This window comes from Hypanus sabinus, chromosome 7 (assembly GCF_030144855.1).
Source record: "Hypanus sabinus isolate sHypSab1 chromosome 7, sHypSab1.hap1, whole genome shotgun sequence".
Taxonomy (NCBI): Eukaryota; Metazoa; Chordata; class Chondrichthyes; order Myliobatiformes; family Dasyatidae; genus Hypanus; species Hypanus sabinus.
In genome coordinates, this window is record NC_082712.1 from 13503313 (window position 1) to 13521239 (window position 17927).

A 17927-nucleotide genomic window follows, 5' to 3' on the forward strand; every position below is an offset into this window, starting at 1 on the left:
AACTAGCAAACAACAAAAAGTCAACAGTCGCAAGACATTTCCAGAATAAACACGCAGCCTTTGCTCAAAAATATCCGGATGGAGATGAGAGAAAAAAAGCCGTTTCAGAACTGATGTGGAAGGTTGATCCGAGCAAAAATCATTTCAAGAAGTGGATGATGTCTGAAAATCAATGACATATGCTAGTTTTGTTGCCGCTCAGGAAATAGTCAGGCACAGGAAGCAGTTTACAGATGGCGAATATATAAAAGAATCTTTCATTAAGATTTCAGAACATCTATTCACGGACTTTAAAAACAAGAGTGAAATTGTGCAGAAAATCAGGGATATGCCCCTCTCTGCAAAGACTGTCAAAGACAGAACCATAAAAATGGCAGAAGACATCAGAAGACAGTAAATTAAAGACATCAATTCAGCTGTGGCCTACTCGATTGCCTGTAACGAGTCTAAAGACAAAGGTGATATTGAACAAATAGCGCTGTTCTGCCGGCATATAAACTCTGCCGGGCCACAGGAAGAAATGATTGAGTTGATACCTCTAAAAGACCAAACACGGGGGGAGGACATCTGTGAGGCTGTCTTGAATTGTTTAAGAGCCAAAGTAATAAAGACCACCCACCTGGTGTCAGTAGCTACTGATGGGGCACCGAATATGACGGGAACGCACAAGGGATTTGTGGCTTTACTGCAGAAGTCACTGGACAGAAAGCTGCTGAGTTTTCACTGCATCTTGCACCAAGAGGCACTGTGCGCTCAAACATTTCCTCCGAAATGCACAGAAGTAATGGATGTTGTCATTCAGATTGTCAATAAAACAATGGCAAAAAGTTTAAATCACCGTCAATTCCGTTTGTTACTGGACGAGCTGGAAAGCGCATATTCTGATCTCCTGCTGCACAACAAAGCCCGGTGGCTGTCAAGAGGGGAGGTGCTGAAACGCTTTGTCGCGTGTCTGGAAGAAGTGAAAACTTTCCTGGGCCGCAAAGGTCTCACCTTTCCTGAGCTGGAACAGCCAGAGTGGCTGGAAAAGCTACACTTCATGGTAGACATGACAGCGCACCTGAACACGCTAAACACAGCTCTTCAGGGGAAAGGACGCACAGCCCTGCACATGTTGGAGGATGTTTTGGCATTCCAGCGCAAGTTGACAGTGCTTGCCAGAGATTTACAGAAAGGCACATTGTCTCACTTCCCCAATTTGAGAGAGTTCAAACAAGCTCACGACATGATAAATTCAGAGTATTTACATTCTGCAATCAATGCAATGCAAACATCGTTTGGGAAACGCTTCTGTGAGTTCAGAGAGGTAAAAAAACACATTATCCTTCCCGGTCACTCCCCTAAGCATCGATCCATCCCACTGAATACGACTGCATTGGCAGGTGTGAGTCAACCTGATCTTGAGATGGAACTGGCCAACATAGCCGACAAAGACATATGGGTGTCCAAGTTTAGACGCTTGACAGCAGACCTTGAAGATGTTGCCCGTCAGAAGGCCGTTCTTGCTCAGAATCACAAATGGAGTGATATTGAAAACCTCCCCAAGCCGGACAAACTTGTGTTGGAAACATGGAATGCTATCCCCGACATTTATGTAAACATTAAAAAGTATGCGCTTGGTGTCCTGTCGATCTTTGGATCCACATATGTGTGTGAGCAGGTGTTCTCCAACATGAACTTTATTAAAAACAAACATCGCGCACGCCTCACAGATGACAGCTTGTGATCCTGTGTAAAGATGAAGGTGATGTCATACAGCCCTGATGTGCAGGCGCTGTGCGCTGAGGTCCAGGAGCAGAAATCCCATTAACCAAGTATGATAAATATTTTAATTGCCTATTATTTTACGTATATTCATATTTTTTCATTGTTCAGTGAAATAGTCCTTTTATTTTTCAGGTTGACAGCTGGCTGATGTTATTTTTGGTTTGCTGCTGGCGGACAATTTAAGTTCAGCATTTTTCATAAATACAAGAAGGACTCAAATAGACATTGATTATTTTACTTAAAAGTAAACTTCAACCCAACGTCTTTTTTTCGGAGTTCAAAATGTTTTTGTTGCATGCAGAAATGTAATTTCATTTTCTCTGCAGGAGTTCATCGATTTCATAAATGCAACACATTATAGTTTGCTTATACATAGCATAAAGGCAAAAAAACGTTGTATGCACTATTATTTCATTTTAAATGTCAAACGGGTTTTGTGGCTCCCAGTGTTTTCTTTTCTGTGGGAGACGGGTCCAAATGGCTCTTTCAGTGGTAAAGGTTGCCGACCCCTGGTCTAGAGACTTAGGGGAAAGTGAAAGCTTTTAAAAATCAACAGAAAGCAACTAAAAAGTCATTATGAAGGTAAAGATGAAATATGAAAGTAAGCTAGCCAATAATATTAATGAATATACCAAAAGTTTCTTCAGATATTTGAAGTGTAAAGGAGAGGCGAGAGTGGATATTGGACCACTGGAAACCGATGCAGAAGAGGTGGTAATGAGGGACAATGAAATGGCGGATGAACTGAATTAGTATTTTGCATCAGTCTTCACTCAGAAGATGGTATCAGTATGGTGGAAGTTCCAGGAGCCAGGGGTCATGAAGTCTGTGAAGTTACCATTACTAGAGAGAAGGTTTTTGCGAAACTGAAAAATCTGAAGGTAGATAAATCACCTGGACCCGATGCTGTACCTCCCAGGGTACTGAAAAGGGTGGCTGAAGGGATTGGGGAGGCGTTACTAATGATCTTTCAAGATTCACTAGATTCTGGAATGGTTCTGGAAGATGGGAAAATTGCAAATGTCTCTCCAATATTCAAGAAGGGAGAGAGACAGAAGAAAGGAAACTATAGGCGAGTTAGTTTGATCTCAGTGGTTGGGAAGATGTTGGAGCTGATTATTAAGGATGTGGTCTCACATCCTTAATACTTGGAGGCACAAGATAAAATGGGCTGTAGTCAGCATGGTTTCCTTAAGGGAAAATCTTGCCTGACAAATCTGTTGGAATTCTTTGAAGAACTCACAAGCAGGATAGACAAAGGAGAATTGGTGGATGTTGTGCATTGGATTTTCAGAAGCTCTTTGACAAGGTGCCACATATGAGGCTGCTTTACAGGTGATGAGCCCATGGTATTCCAGGAAAGATACTCACTTGGATAAAGCAGGGGCTGACTGGCAGGAGATAAAGAGTGGGAATAAAGGGAGCCCTTTCTGGCTGGCAGCCGGTGACTAGTGGTTTTCGACAGGGGTCTGTGTTGGGACCGATTCATTTTACATGATGTGTCAATGACTTGGATAATGAAATTGATGGCTTTGTTGCAAAGTTTGCAGACAATATGAAAATATGAGGGGCAGGTAGTTTTGAGGAGGTAGAAAGGCTGCAGAACGACTGAGACAGATGAGGAGAATGAGCAAAGAAATAGCAGATGGAATAGTGTCGGCAGGTGTATGGTTGTGCACTTTGGCAAAAGAAATGAAATGACTGACTATTTTTTAAATGGAGAGTAAATACAAAAACGGAGGCAGAAAGAGATTTTGAAATGCTTGTGCAGGATTCCCTGAAGGCTAACTTGCAGGTTGAGTCTGCGGTGAGGAAGGCAAATGCAATGTTCACATTCATTTCAAGAGGAGAATATAAAAGCAAGGATGTTTTCACTAGAATTCAAAAGAATGAGGTGTTTCCTTATTGAAACCTTTTGAATGGTGAAAGGCCTTGATGGAGTGGATGTGGAGGGGATGTTTCCGATGGTGGGAGAGTCTAAGACCAGAAGACACAAGCTCAGAATCGAGATGCGTACTTTTAGAACAGAGATGAGGAGCAATTTCTTTAGCCAGAGAGTGGTGAATCTGTGGAATTCTTTGCCATAGACAGCTGTGAAATCACAGTAAGTTAGTTACAATAAGAAATATCTAAAAATGAATAAGTAGTATAAAAGGAGGGCAAAATGGATGTAGTGTTCACGGGTTCACAGACCGTTCATAAATCTGATGGCAGAGGCGAAGAAGCTGTTCCTGAAACATTGAATGTGAGTTTTCAGGCTCCTGTACCTCTTCCCTGATATTAGCAATGAGAAGAGGACGTGTCCTGGGTGGAGGGGGTCTGTGATGATGAATGCCGCCCATTTTAAAAGACAGAGGGACAGGTACTGTTCATGGATGGAATCACAAGCAAGATAATTATCACACAACTATTTTGTGAAATTTGTCATTTTGTGGCAGCAGTGAAGTGTAGGAAATAAAAATTACCACAAGATACAAAATTAAATGAATAAATAGTATGAAATAGGAATGATTTGGAAGGTTATGGGCCAAACGCTTGCAAATAGGACCTTGGATGATGACCTTGGTCAGTTGGGCTGTACAGTGTGTCTCCACAACTCAGGTATCGATCGGGAGAAAACCCCTAGGGCACAGAGAAAATGGAAGCACTGTACTGAGGTCTGGTGTTAAAGCTGCTCTCTGTCTCACAGCTAACTCAAACTCAAACTCTCTCATTTACGTGCTGGTCGTTCTGGTTCTCCTGCTCCCAGTCTGTGTCCTCCTGGCAGTCTCCTGGAAGAAGAAAGGTGAGCGGAGAACTGGCTGGCAAGTGAAGATGACTGTTCCTCTCTATGAAGGAGAGTGGCTGATGGGGGGAGAGTCGGTGGGCTGTGGGAGGCGATTCAGTGGGTGATGGGGAGAGTTGGTGGACTGTGGGAGGGGATTCAGTGGGTGATGGGGGAGAGTCAGTGAGCTGTGAGAGGGGATTCAGTGGGTGATGGGGGGAGAGTCAGTGGGCTGTGGGAGGGGATTCAGTGGGTGATGGGGGAGAGTCAGTGAGCTGTGGGAGGGGATTCAGTGGATGATGGGGGAGAGTCGGTGGGCTGTGGGAGGGGATTCAGTGGGTGATGGGGGGAGAGTCGGTGGACTGTGGGAGGGGATTCAGTGGGTGATGGGGAGAGTTGGTGGACTGTGGGAGGGGATTCAGTGGGTGCTGGGGGGAGAGTCGGTGGGCAGTGGGAGGGGATTCAGTGGGTGATGGGGGAGAGAGTCAGTGGATGATGGGGGAGAGTCGGTGGGCAGTGGGAGGGGATTCAGTGGGTGATGGGGGGGAGAGTCGGTGGTCAGTGGGAGGGGATTCAGTGGGTGATGGGAGAGAGTCAGTGGGCTTTGGGAGGGGATTCAGTGGGTGATGGGGGAGAGTCAGTGAGCTGTGGGAGGGGATTCAGTGGGTGATGGGGGAGAGTTGGTGGACTGTGGGAGGGGATTCAGTGGGTGATGGGGGAGAGTCAGTGGGCTGTGGGAGGGGATTCAGTGGGTGATGGGGGAGAGTCAGTGGGCTGTGGGAGGGGATTCAGTGGGTGATGGGGGAAGAGTCGGTGGACTGGGAGGGGATTCAGTGGGTGGGGGAGAGTGTCTGTGGGATGTGAGAGGGGATTCAGTGGTGGGAGTGGGCAGAGTTCCTTTTGTCTACGAACCTTTCGTACTCTGCACTTCTTGGTGCACAACACGGATTTCAGTTTTTAAGTACAGTAATGATTGTCTTTTTATTTCTTCAGTTCACATCTGGCTGATGGGTTTCATCAGAGGTACGAAAAGGTAAGGTGAATCGATACGGAGACCAGGCTGGGGTTGAATGGGAGGTCCGTCACCCACAGGTTGAGCACAGCATGCTGACCTTGTTCAGAGATCTGATTAGTCACTGGAGGCCTGTGACTAGTGGAGTCCCACAGGGATCGGTGCTGGGTCCACTGTTAGTCATCTCTATCATCTGGATGATAATGCGATTAACTGAATCAACAAATTTGCAGATGACACCAAGATTGGGGGTGAAGTGGACAGTGAGAAAGACTATCACGGCTTGCAGAGGGATCTGGACCAACTGGAAAAATGGGCTGAAAAATGGCAGCTGGAGCTTAATGTAGACAAGTGCGAGCTGTGGCAGTTTGGGAGAACCAGCCAGTGTAGGCCTTACATGGTGAATGTACGGCAGTGAGGAGTGTGGTAGATCAAAGGGATCTGGGAATACAGGTCCATAATTCATTGAAAGTGGCATCACCTGTAGTAATGGATGCAAAGAAAGCTTTTGGCAAATTGGCCTTCATAAATCAATGTAGTGAGTAAAGGAGATGGATGTTATGTTGAAGTTGTATAAGACATCAGTGAAGCCTAATTTGGAGTATTGTGTGCAGTTTTGGTCACCAAAATACACGAAAGATGTAGATAAGGTTGAAAGAGTACAGAGAAAGTTTACAAGGATGTTGCCGAGTCTGGAGGACCTGGGTTATCGGGAACATAGAAGATTGAGAGGAGATTTGATAGAGTTATACAAAATTACGAGGGGTACAGATAGGGTAAGTGCAAGCAGGCTTTTTCCACTGAGGTTGAGTGAGACTGAAGCTAGAGGTCATGGGTAAAGGGTAAAAGGTGAGAAGTTTAAGGGGAACATGAGGGAAACATCTTCATTCAGAGGGTGGTGAGAGTGTGGAACGAGCTGCCAGCACAAGTGGTGCATGTGGGTTCAATTTCAATTGAAGGGCTTTGGTTCAGATGCAGGTCGATGGGACGAGGCAGATTACTGGTTCAGCATGGGCTCGATGGGCCAAAGGGTCTGTTCTGTGGTGTACTGTTCCTTGACTCCATGACTATCAGCTTTATTTGTCACAGGCATGACGAAACATACAGTGAATGTGTCATTTGTGTCAATAACCAACACAGTCCGAGATTGCGCTGGGGGCAGTCGGCAAGTGTTGCCGTGCTTCTAACGCCAACATAACATGCCCACAACTTACTGACCCTAACCTGTATGATTTTGGACTGTGGGAGGAAACCGGAGCACCCGGAGGAAACCCACAGGACAGGCAGTCAGGATGAAACGAAAAACTTGCTTACAGAGGATGCCAGAATTGAACTCTGAACTCTGACACCCCGAGCTGTATCTTCACAACCCTGTCTAGCTGTGACACCACTTTCAGGGAATTAAGGGTCTGTGTTCCCTCATTGCTCTGTCCTGCCACACTCCTCAGAACCTGAGGTCTTGCATTTTGTCATATTAAATTAAACCTGATCTGCTGTTCCTTGGCCCACTGGGTCCGTTGTAATCTTGGATAACCACAACTGGGATCATGCTGTGATTTCATGATATCGGTTCTTTTCTCAACAGGAATGTTCCACCTTCGACCCGATCGGAGCAGGAACAGAAGCCGCCTCAGTCAGGTACTGAGCTGACAGCGCGAGGGGGTGAACCAGTCACGGCTCCCAGGGGAACGATCAATAACAAATCTAGAACAGGCAGGGAGCTCCACCAGCCGAGGAAAGAGCAGAGCAGCTTCGGGTTCACTGGAACGTTAAAGCCATGTCCTCTTGTACTGAGCAGTGGTGCCCTGGGGAAGAGGTTATAGAAATTATAGACCAGTGAGTTTTACCTCAGTGGTTGGTAAGTTTTATGGAGGATTTTAAGCAGGATTTATGAACTTTCGGAAAGGTATAATATGATTAGGAGTAGTCAGCATGGCTTTGTCAAAGGCAGATCGTGCCTTACAAGCCTGATTGAATTTTTTGAGGATGTGACTAAACACATTGATGAAGAAGAGCAGTAGATGTAGTGTATATGGATTTGGGCAAAGCATTTGATAAGGTACCTCATGCAAGGCTTATTGAGAAAGTAAGGAGGCATGGGATCCAAGGGGACATTGCTTTGTAAATGGAGAACTGGCTTGCCCACAGAAGGCAAGTGGTTCTAGATGGGTCATAATCTGCATGGAGGTCGGTGACGAGTGGTGTGCCTCGGGGATCTGCTCTGCAACCCCTACTCTTTGTGGTTTTTATAAATTACCTGGATGAGGAATTGTAGGGATGGGTTAGTAAATCTGCTGATGACACAAAGGTTGGGGGTGTTGTGAATAGTGTGGAGGGCTGTCAGAGGTTACAGTTGGACATTGATAGGATGCAAAAATGGGCTAAGAAGTGGCAGATGGAGTTCAACCCAGATAAGTGTGAGGTGGTTCATTTTGGTAGGTCAAATATGATGGTAGAATATAATATTAATTGTAAGACACTTGGCAGTGTGGAGGATCAGAAGGATCTTGGGGTCCGAATCCATAGGACATGCAAAGTTGCCATGCAGGTTAAGAAGACATACAGTGCATTGGCCTTCATCAATCATGGGATTGAGTTTAGGAGCCGAGAGGTAATGTTGCAGCTATATAGGATCTTATCAGTCTCCACTTGGAGTACTATACTCAGTTCTGGTCACCTCACTACAGGAAGGACGTGGAAACCATAGAAAGGGTGCAGATGAGATTTACCAGGATGCTGCCTGGATTGGGGAGCGAGCCTTATGGGAATAGGTTGAGTGAACTCGGCCTTTTCTCCTTGGAGCGATGGAGGATGTGAGGTGACCTGATAGAGGTGTACAAGATGATGAGAGGCATTGATCGTGTGGCTAGTCAGAGGTTTTTTCCAGGGCTGAAATGGTTGCCACAAGTGGACACAGGTTTAAGGTGCTTGGAAGTAGGTACAGAGGAGATGACAGGGGTAAGTTTTTTACACAGAGAGTAGTGAGTGCATGGAATGGGCTGCTGGCGATGGTCACAGAGGCTGATACGATGGGGTCTTTTAGAGACTCCTGGATAGGCACATGGAGCTTAGAAAAATAGAGGGCCATGGGTAGCCCGATGTAATTTCTAAAGTAAGGGCGTGTTTGGCACAGCTTTGTGGGCCGAAGGGCCTGTATTGTGCTGTAGGCTTTCTGTGTTTCTGACATAACCACTTAACACCATAAGACATAGAAGCACAAGTAGGCCATTCAGCCCATCAAGTCTGCTCTACTATTCAATCACGGGCTGATTCAATTCTTCTGGTCATCCCCACTCCCCTGCCTTCTCTCCGTACCCTGGCTAATAAGAACATATTTTTCTCTGCCTTAAAGACACCACAGCTGCTCGTGGCAACAAATTCCACAGATTTACCACCCTCTGACTAAAGTAATTTCTCCTCATCTCTGTTCTAAATGGACATCCTTCATTCCTGAAGTTGTGCCCGCTTGGCCTGGACTCCCCTACCATGGGAAATAACTTTGCCATATCTAATCTGTTCAGGCCTTTTGACATTCAGAATGTTTCTATGAGATCCCCTTCATTCTCCTGAACTTGAGGGAACACAGCCCAAGAGCTGCCAGACATTCCTCATCCGGTAACCCTCTCATTCCCTTGCATTCCCATTCTGATGCTCTCAGGAGAGTGAGAGTAATGGATATAAGAATGTCTCTCTCTCTGAAGGGTGACTGCGATCTGCTGTCCCTTCTGATCAGAATGAACACTAGACTCAGCAGACGATTGACAGTTGAGCGTCAATAACTTTTCGAGGCTGCCTGTCAGTGGGAAGTAACCATCATTTGAAAGCCATGCCAGACCGTGACCATTGCCACCAGGAGTCTGACCGTCTGCCTCGTTGTCACGGTGAGCACCAGTACAATTCAACCCAGGAGTGGAGGAATGGCAGATTCTGTCACAGTGAGTGTTGGCGATGACTCAACCCAGGGGCAAAGGACCGGCAGACTCCGTCATTGTGAGCACTGACGACAACTGAACCCAGGAGTGAGCGAATGGCAGACTCTGTCACAGTGAGTGCTGACAATGACTCAAACCAGGAGCGGAGGAACAGCAGACTCTGTCATGGTGAACGCCGGCGTGACTGAACCCAGGTGCTCCCATGAAGAGACGGAAACAAGGGATTAGACATAGGAATACCAACAGAGTATCAGAGAGACGATCGAGTGACACTGTGAGACTAATCATTCTCCACAAACACAAGCACTCCACTCAGCACTAAATGAGAGTCCCCTTTCAATAATCATGGAAAGCAGAAAGCCCGTTCCAGTCACAATTAACTTGACCAGATTAAACAGAAAACACAAGGCCAAGGTAACGTGCCTGAATGACTGGCGTCCTGTTGCACTCACATCAGTAATAAGCAAATGCTTTGAGAGGCTGTTCAAGGACAACATCTGCAGCTTGCTACCACCCACATCGGACCCCCTACAATTCATCCACCGACACAACCAATCAACTGATGATTCAACAGCCACAGCTCTACACACTGTCCTTACACATCTGGAGAAGAAGGATGCTTATGTGAGAATGCTGTTCTTGGATTACAGTTCAGCATTCAACACAGTAATCCCGCCCATCCCTCCACCAGGCTCGACAAGGAGCCTAGAGACCTCGGCCTTCACCCTGCCTTGTGCAGCTGGATCCTGGACTGACTGTCAGATTGCCAGCAGGTGATAAGAGTGGGCTCCCTCACCGGCACCCCTCTGACCCTCAACACAGGTGCCCCTCAGGGCTGTGTACTAAGGCCTCTCCTTTACTCTCTGTCAACCCATGACTGTGTCACTACCCAGAGCTCCAATCTGCTGATTAAATACGCTGACGACACTACCACGATGGCCTCATCTCAAGCAGCTTTAAGTTCCTCAGCATAAACATCACCAAGCATCTCACGTGGTCTGTACATACCAGCTATGTGGTGAAAAAGGCACATCAGCACCTCTTTCACCTGAGACAGTTGAAGAAGTTTGGTATGGGCCCCCAAATCCTAAGAACTTTCCACAGGGGCACAATTGAGAGCATCCTGACTGGCTGCATCACTGACTGGTATGGGAACTGTACCTCCTTTAATCGCAGGACTCTGCACAAGTTCACCATGGTGTGGGCACAGTCCATCCTCCAGGAGATCGGGAGCGATCACTGCCTGCTGAGGAGGTTCTACTTTAGTGGGTGGTGGAAGGGCTGGGATGGGGGAACGTTTGGCCACAATATGGAAAGAGGGTGGAGAGTTTTTGATAAACACAAGAGATTCTGCAGATGCTGGAAATCCAGAGGAACACACACAAAATGCTGGAGGACACAGATGCCCCTCAGGCCTGTGTACCAAGTCCCCTCCTTTACTCTCTGTATACCCATGACTGTCGCCACCCACAGCTCCAATCTCTAATTAATTTTGCTGACAACATTACACTGATTATCTCAAATAATAATGAGGCAGCCTGTAGATGTGAACTTCCATCTATTCAGGACATTTACAAAGACAGGTGTGTAAAAACAGCCCAAAGGATCATTGGAGACCAGAGTCATCCCAAACACAAACTGTTCCAGCTGCTACCATCTGGGAAATGGTACCGCAGCATAAAAGCCAGGAACAACAGGCTCCGGAACAGCTTCTTCCACCAGATCATCAGACTGATTAATTCATGCTGACACAACTGTACTTCTATGTTATATTGACTATCCTGTTGTACATAATATTACTATAAATTACTATGAATTGCTCATTGCTCATTTGGATGGAAACGTAACGTAAAGATTTTTACTCCTCATGTATAGGAAGGATGTAAGTAATAATGTCAATTCAGTTCAGTTCAATTCAGGAACTCAGCACCTATCTACTCTCCTGTCTGTTACACCACTGAGGTTTCGGGCAGCAATGGCGGTCCTCCATCTCTGGCCTACTTCATCATATCGGTAGCTTTCACAACTGTCACTCACGCAAGTCCCAGGTGGAGACTCAGGAATACCATCGCGCTCAGATGTAGAAGGATCCTTCACTACTGTTTCCATAACAGATTTGATTGACCAGTCAGGGTTGTTAGCCCTGAGCTGAACCCCAAAACTGGAGAACCAGTGGACCTCTCTCAGACTGGCCTCTGCCCTTTGACCTGTTTGGCATGGCTGACCCTACCAAGAGCCAAAGCATAAAACCTGAACTCCAGCCAACATAGCTTTCCGAGTCATTGAGGTACACGGGCCTCCGAACCCTATGACAAGGTTGTGATCCTCTTAGAAGAGGCAGCATCTCTGGAGAGGAATAAACGTTTGATGTTTCAGGATGAGACCTTCATTCCCCTCCATAGATGCTGCCTGACCTGCTGAGTTCCTTTAGCATTTGAGTGTGTTACTCTGGAGAGGTTTTAGACTCAGATATGTAAGGCCTACAGAAACAAACAGCCCGAACATTTCAGCTAATTCACAGAGGAAAAAGCAAGTCCCATGGAACGAGGACCCAGAATAAACTCCAAGGGCCAAACTTCCTTCTGTCCTGTGACCATCCTGTGTTTTGTGACAGCACAAGACAATGGCAGTGTGTACGACAGCGTTCTCTTCAATCGCAGTGAGAGAGCTCAACATCACTGCCTCATTTGCTGAGGAATTTTGTCTAATTTGTATTCAGAACTTAAGCAGATAATCAACAGAACCTTTCGATTTTCTTAAAGGTGCTGAAACAGTGGACAGTCGGTGATTCAGAATATCGTATTTACACTCAGTGGTCACTTTATTAGGTAGACCTGTACACCTGACTCAGTACTTTGATTTATGAAAGCTATTGTATAAAACTCTTTTGGAAACACTATGTACCTGTGGACACCACTCTCCAAGGTCTTGTACAGTCTGTAGGTAGTTTAAGGCTCCATATAAATGTGAGCTGCTAGGTGTTGTAATATTTCTTGCTTTCAGACATTAGTCGACTCGGACTAATCACTCTCCTCCTTACAGAGCAGTCAGATTCCTTCACTTATGCCAACATTTCAACAGGACTTGGGAAGGCAAGAAAACCTCAAACTGAAGATCAAGGTACAGTCTCCATTTACCGTTCACCATTTTTCAGACTGCCTGCTGACCATCAAATATTGAAAACCTAGATAGGGCAGAATTGGAGAGCATGTTTCCGAAAGTGGGGGAGTCTAGGAGCAGAGGATACAGCCTCAGAATGGAGGGATGTCGTTATAGAACAGAGATGAGGAGGAATTTCTTTAGCCAGAGGGTGGTGAGGAATTCGCCACAGACGGATGTGGAAGCCAAGTTACTGGGTTATTACCAAGTTATTTAAAGCAGATGTTGATAGGGTCTTAATTAGTCAGAGTGTCAAAGATTATGGGGAGAAAGCAAGAGAATGGGGTTGAGAGGGAAAATAAATCAACCATGATGGAATGGTGAAGCAGACTCGATGGGCTGAATGGCCTGCTCCTCTGTTTTATGGTCTTATGCTTTCTTTAAACATTTTATCTTTACACTTAACCTATGGCCTCTAGTTCTAGTCTCATAGAAACATAGAAATCTACAGCACATTACAGGCCCTTCAGCCCACAATGTTGTGCCGACCATGTAACCTACTCTAGAAACTGCCTAGAATTTCCCTACTGCATAGCCCTCTGTTTATCTAAGCTCCATTTACCTATCTAAGAGTCTCTTAAAAGACCCTATTGTATCCACCTCTAACACCTTTGCTGGCAGTGCATTCCACGCACCCACCGCTTTCTGTCTGTGAAAAACTTACCCCTGACATTTCCTCTGTCCCTACTTCCCAGCACCTTAGGACTGTGCCCCCTCAGTGGGTTTTCTCACCCAACCTCAGTGGAAAAAGCCTGCTTGCATTTATCTTATTACTACCCCTCATAATTTCACATGCCTCTATCAAATCTCCCTTCATTCCCCTACACTCCAGGGAATAAAACCCAACCTCTTTAATCTTTCCCTATAACTCAGGTCACCAAGTTCTGGCAGCATCCTTGTAAACTTCCTCTGCACTCTGCACTTTCAATCTTATTCATATCTTTTCTGTAGTTAGGTGACCAAATCTGCACACAATACTCTAAACTGGGCCTCACCAATGCCTTATACAGCTTCAACATAACATTGCAACTCCTGACTTTGATTTGCTGTCGGTTCAGACGAATCCCTCTCCTTACAGAGCAGCCAGATTCCTGCACTTACGCCACTATTTTGATGAGAGGTGAGAAGGGAAGCAAACCACAAGCTGAAGATCAAGGTACAGTCTCCGCTTACCTTTCACCATTTCTTGGATCACTTCGAGGTCATCCTGCTGACTAACAGAAAGTTCTTCTTCAATTCCAGGTGGGCAGAAGCAGGAAGCTGGACCTCCAGGTGAGGCTTTCTCTCAAGGTATTCTTGAAAATGATCTCCTTCAACTGCTCCATTCACCTGTCCCTCCCACTCACAGGGTGTGTGTCTGGCTGTCGCTGGGTCCTGCAGTCCACCTCAGTGAGACTGGAGGGAAGGATTGGAGAAGCAGTGAAGAGTGGGAGAGGAGAGGGGAGGGAGAACGAAAGAGAGGGGGGAAGGGGAGAGAGGGTGAGGGAGGAGAAAGGCGATAAAAGAGAGCGAGGACGAGGAGAGAAGGAGAGACAGAAGGGGTGACGGAAAGGCAGATGGGGAGTGGGAGAGGGAGAGGGACAGAGAGGGGAAGGGAGATGAAGGGTGAGAGTGGGGTGAATGGAGGGAGAGACGGAGAGGGATAGGTGGGAAGGAGAATAGTTAAGGGAGGGGGAGAAAGAGTGAAGAATGGAGGACAGGGGAAGGGGGAAATTGAGGGAGGAGGAATGAGGAGGAGGTGTGGGAGAGGGAGAAAAAGGAAGGGGAGGGGGAAGAAGAGGAGGGAAGCAAACTTTGTTTGCTCTTGTTGCACAGGTGAGGACACTAGCTAGGAAACAGTGGCGTACGAGACAGGAATCGGGAATGGTGAGCTGACTGCACAGGCCCTTTGAGCTTCCTGTTCCTCAGAGAGCCCTGGCCAGTCTCCGACTCAGATTCACGTATTTATCACACATACATCGAAACATACAGTGAAATGTCATTTGCGTAAAGAACCAACACAACACAAGGATGTGCCGGGGGCAGCCCGCAAGTGTTACCACACGTTCTGGCACCAACATCTCACATCCACAATATTCAGCAGAACAACACAAGCAACAAGAGAACAACAAACGTGAAGAAAACAAGCACTGCAAACAAGCCCTTTCCTCCCTCTCACCCCATCCCCACACTGTCAGGCTTCCAACCCTGGGATAGACCACCTCCGGACCTTCAGCTGCCAGTGGGCTCACAGACATCAGGTCTTGGATTTCTAGACATGCCAACCCTGGGCCTCAACTTCTGGGCAGGCCAACTTCAGTCTTCAACTTTCAGTCTTCAATCTTCAGTCGTCAATCTTCCAGTATTCACAAAGACCACAAGATATAGGAGTAGAATCAGGCCATTTGGGCCATTGTTTATGCTCCCCCACTTCAGCACAGCTGATCAAACTTTTTTCTTGGCCTCAATTTCCTGCCTTCCACCACCCTCTCCCCATATTCCATCATGCCTGACCAATCAAAAATCTATCAACCTCTGCCTTGAGGGACCCTGAGCTCCAGGCTCCTAACTTGGGAATCGCAGCAACCTCCAAACCAGAGGTTGAGTGGGGAGGGGAGTGGTGGGTCACTGGCCCTCATGACTCCGATCCACTGAGACACCAACCTGGGGAACAGAGGGTGGTGGACAGAGAAACTCCTGGCCCAAGAGTCGGACATTTTCGCACACAGGAATGCAAGAGGCTACAGAGAGAGTAAATTTATTATGAAAGTACATCAGTGACCACATATAACCCTGAGGTTCATTTTCTTCAGGCATTCACAGTAAATCCAAAGAAACACGATAGAATCAATGAGAGATTGCACCCAACAGGATGGACAAACAACCAAAGAGCAAAAGACAATATAATGCAAATAAAAAGGAAAACTAATAAAATAATAAGCAATAAATATCAAGAACATGAGATGAAGAGTTCCTGAAAGTGAGTCCATAGTTTGAGGGAATGGTTCAGCCTGTTCCACCACAGGTACAGTTGTCCTCACCAGAGGCAGTGCCTCAGGAATTCTCTTTGGGGCATAATGTACGTTCCAACCAAGAGCCCATTTGCCCGTCCAAGGTCCGAATCCTTTCATTCCCAGGAGGAATTGGAGGTGGGGGATGCTGGAAATCCAGGCCAACACACACAAAAAGCTGGAGCAACTGAAACACTCTGGGCCACACCCCGGTGAATCAGAAACACAGGAGATTCTGCAGATGCTGGAGATCCAGGGCATCACACACAAAAAGCTGGAGCAACTCGACAGGTCAGGCAGCATCTCTGGAAATGAACACACGGTCGATGTTTCGGGCTGAGACCCTTCATCAAGACTGGCTAGGAAGGGGGATGAAACCAGAACAAGAAGGGTGGGGAGGGGAGAAGTACAACCTGGCAGGTGATAGGTGAGGAGCAAGGTGGGTAGATAGGGGAGAGGGTGAAGACAGAAACTAAAACACCACTTTCATACCTGCCTGCACCAGCACCGCAAGCAATGTGTTCCAAGCACCCACCACTCTGTAAAAGAAAACCTTGCTTCATATATCTCTTTTAAACCTTTCCCTCTCATCTTCAATCTATCTCCTCGAGTATTTGACATTTTCAGAGAGTAAGACTGCCTATCTCCCATGTCTATATCGCTCATAATTTTCTGTAAGACATAGAAGCAGAATTAGGCCACTCAGCCCATCAAGTCTGCTCCACCTGCCAGCCATGTCTGATTTGGCTTTTACTTTCCTGAACCCTATTCTTCTGCCTTCTCCCCGTAACCCTTAACCACTTTAGTGATCACCAACTTACCAATCTCTGCATTAAACATACCCAGTTTCATGGTCTCCGTAGCCATCTGTGGCAATGAATTCCACAGATTCACCATCCTGTGGCTAAAGGAATTCCTCCTCATCTCTGATCTAAAGATCTCTGATCTCTGGCCCTTTGGTCCGAGACTCCCCACTATAGGAGACATCAAGCGCTCCTCATCTGTTAACTTGGAGGAAAGTGTGAGATATCATAAGGGGTGTTATCGCTGTTCACCACACTCTCACTGGGAGCACCTCACTTCCAAACACTCTGCAAAGCATGTTCCCAATATCATTTCTTTTTTATTTGCACTGTTTGTCTCCTTTTGGATATTGGATGTTTGATGGTCTCTATGTTGAATTTTTAATAAATTCCATAGTATTTATTTTTTCTCTGTAAATGCACGCAGGACAGTGAGAACCTGGGATATGAGTTAAGGAAGTGTGTGGTGACAAAAACATTCTTTGATAATAAATTCACCTGGACTTGGACCTTGTCACAGTGACCCTCGTCCTGGTGGTGTAATTGACCTGCGTCCCTGGATGCTCCTGAGTCTGGTGTCGGGGTAAGCTCCCCTCACTGTCTGAACTAATGTCTGATTTCTGTGTTTCAGAGGTGATCTATGCGGCGGTGGTGAAGAAACAGTAATAGCCAAGGAGGACTCAACCCGGGGGAGGAGGCTGCACCATTCCCATCCTCGGTCCAGGAGAGACAACACTCACTACTGACTCCTCCTGGCATGTCTATGCTTCTGGAATACAGTTGTAACATGCTGTAAGGTTTCACTGATAATGTAATGGTTTCTCTGTAGCAGCAATGTTTGGGTTATGACTAGAGATAACGGTTTGGAATGCTGTTGTTCGTTCTTGTGACTCTGGAAGAGAGATTTTTGCCTGGGAGAGATGAGGAGAGAAGACGTGAATGGAGAGAGTTGGTAGATTGCCGGACGGGGTGGACTTGGAGCGAGGGTCCAAAGGACATCGATGATCGGAGGAGGTCGATGGTGGACAATTGGCTTATCAGTGAGCTCCAACATTGCACAATAGACTGTTTCATAAGATTGGGCCCTTTCCCTTTTTTGCTTTCTTTACTAACCATATAGTCAAAATAAGAATTATAAAGCTTGACCATTTAATTGCACATTGTGTACTGTTTGTTATTTCAGGGTACTGATTTGTAACAGGGGACACATCACACAGCATCCTCCCAAACGAAATTCCCTAAATTTGGCGGGACCGGAGGCTATCACCCCCTATACTTAGCCGCCTGCTGAAACGAGAGTTACAATTGTGGGTGCTCATCCGGGATAGATTCCTTTGGATGCCCTGTGATTACCCTGAGCAATGAACCAGTAGGGCAAATATTTGTACTCCGGATGAATTGTTCATTCATCTGTTAAGTGCTGTGGAAGTTGCAATGGTGGGCAAAGATTTGATAAAATGGCTGGTGCAGCTCTCGTTTTAATGCAGACCAGTGGTGAGG

At 46.4% G+C, this 17927-nt stretch overlaps 1 protein-coding gene across 1 annotated transcript in view; it reads left to right on the forward strand.

Annotated features, from left to right (window-relative positions):
- Positions 1-17538, forward strand: part of LOC132396475 (uncharacterized) — a 33040-nt gene extending 15502 nt beyond the window's left edge. The window contains exons 3-9 of the mRNA XM_059974017.1: positions 4457-4552; positions 5525-5564; positions 7129-7181; positions 12518-12595; positions 13713-13790; positions 13877-13906; positions 17059-17538. Of these exons, the coding sequence (XP_059830000.1) occupies positions 4457-4552; positions 5525-5564; positions 7129-7181; positions 12518-12595; positions 13713-13790; positions 13877-13906; positions 17059-17093 (410 nt within the window). The 3' untranslated portion in view covers positions 17094-17538. The remainder of the gene's footprint in view (positions 1-4456; positions 4553-5524; positions 5565-7128; positions 7182-12517; positions 12596-13712; positions 13791-13876; positions 13907-17058) is intronic.
- The last annotated feature ends 389 nt before the right edge of the window (positions 17539-17927 follow it).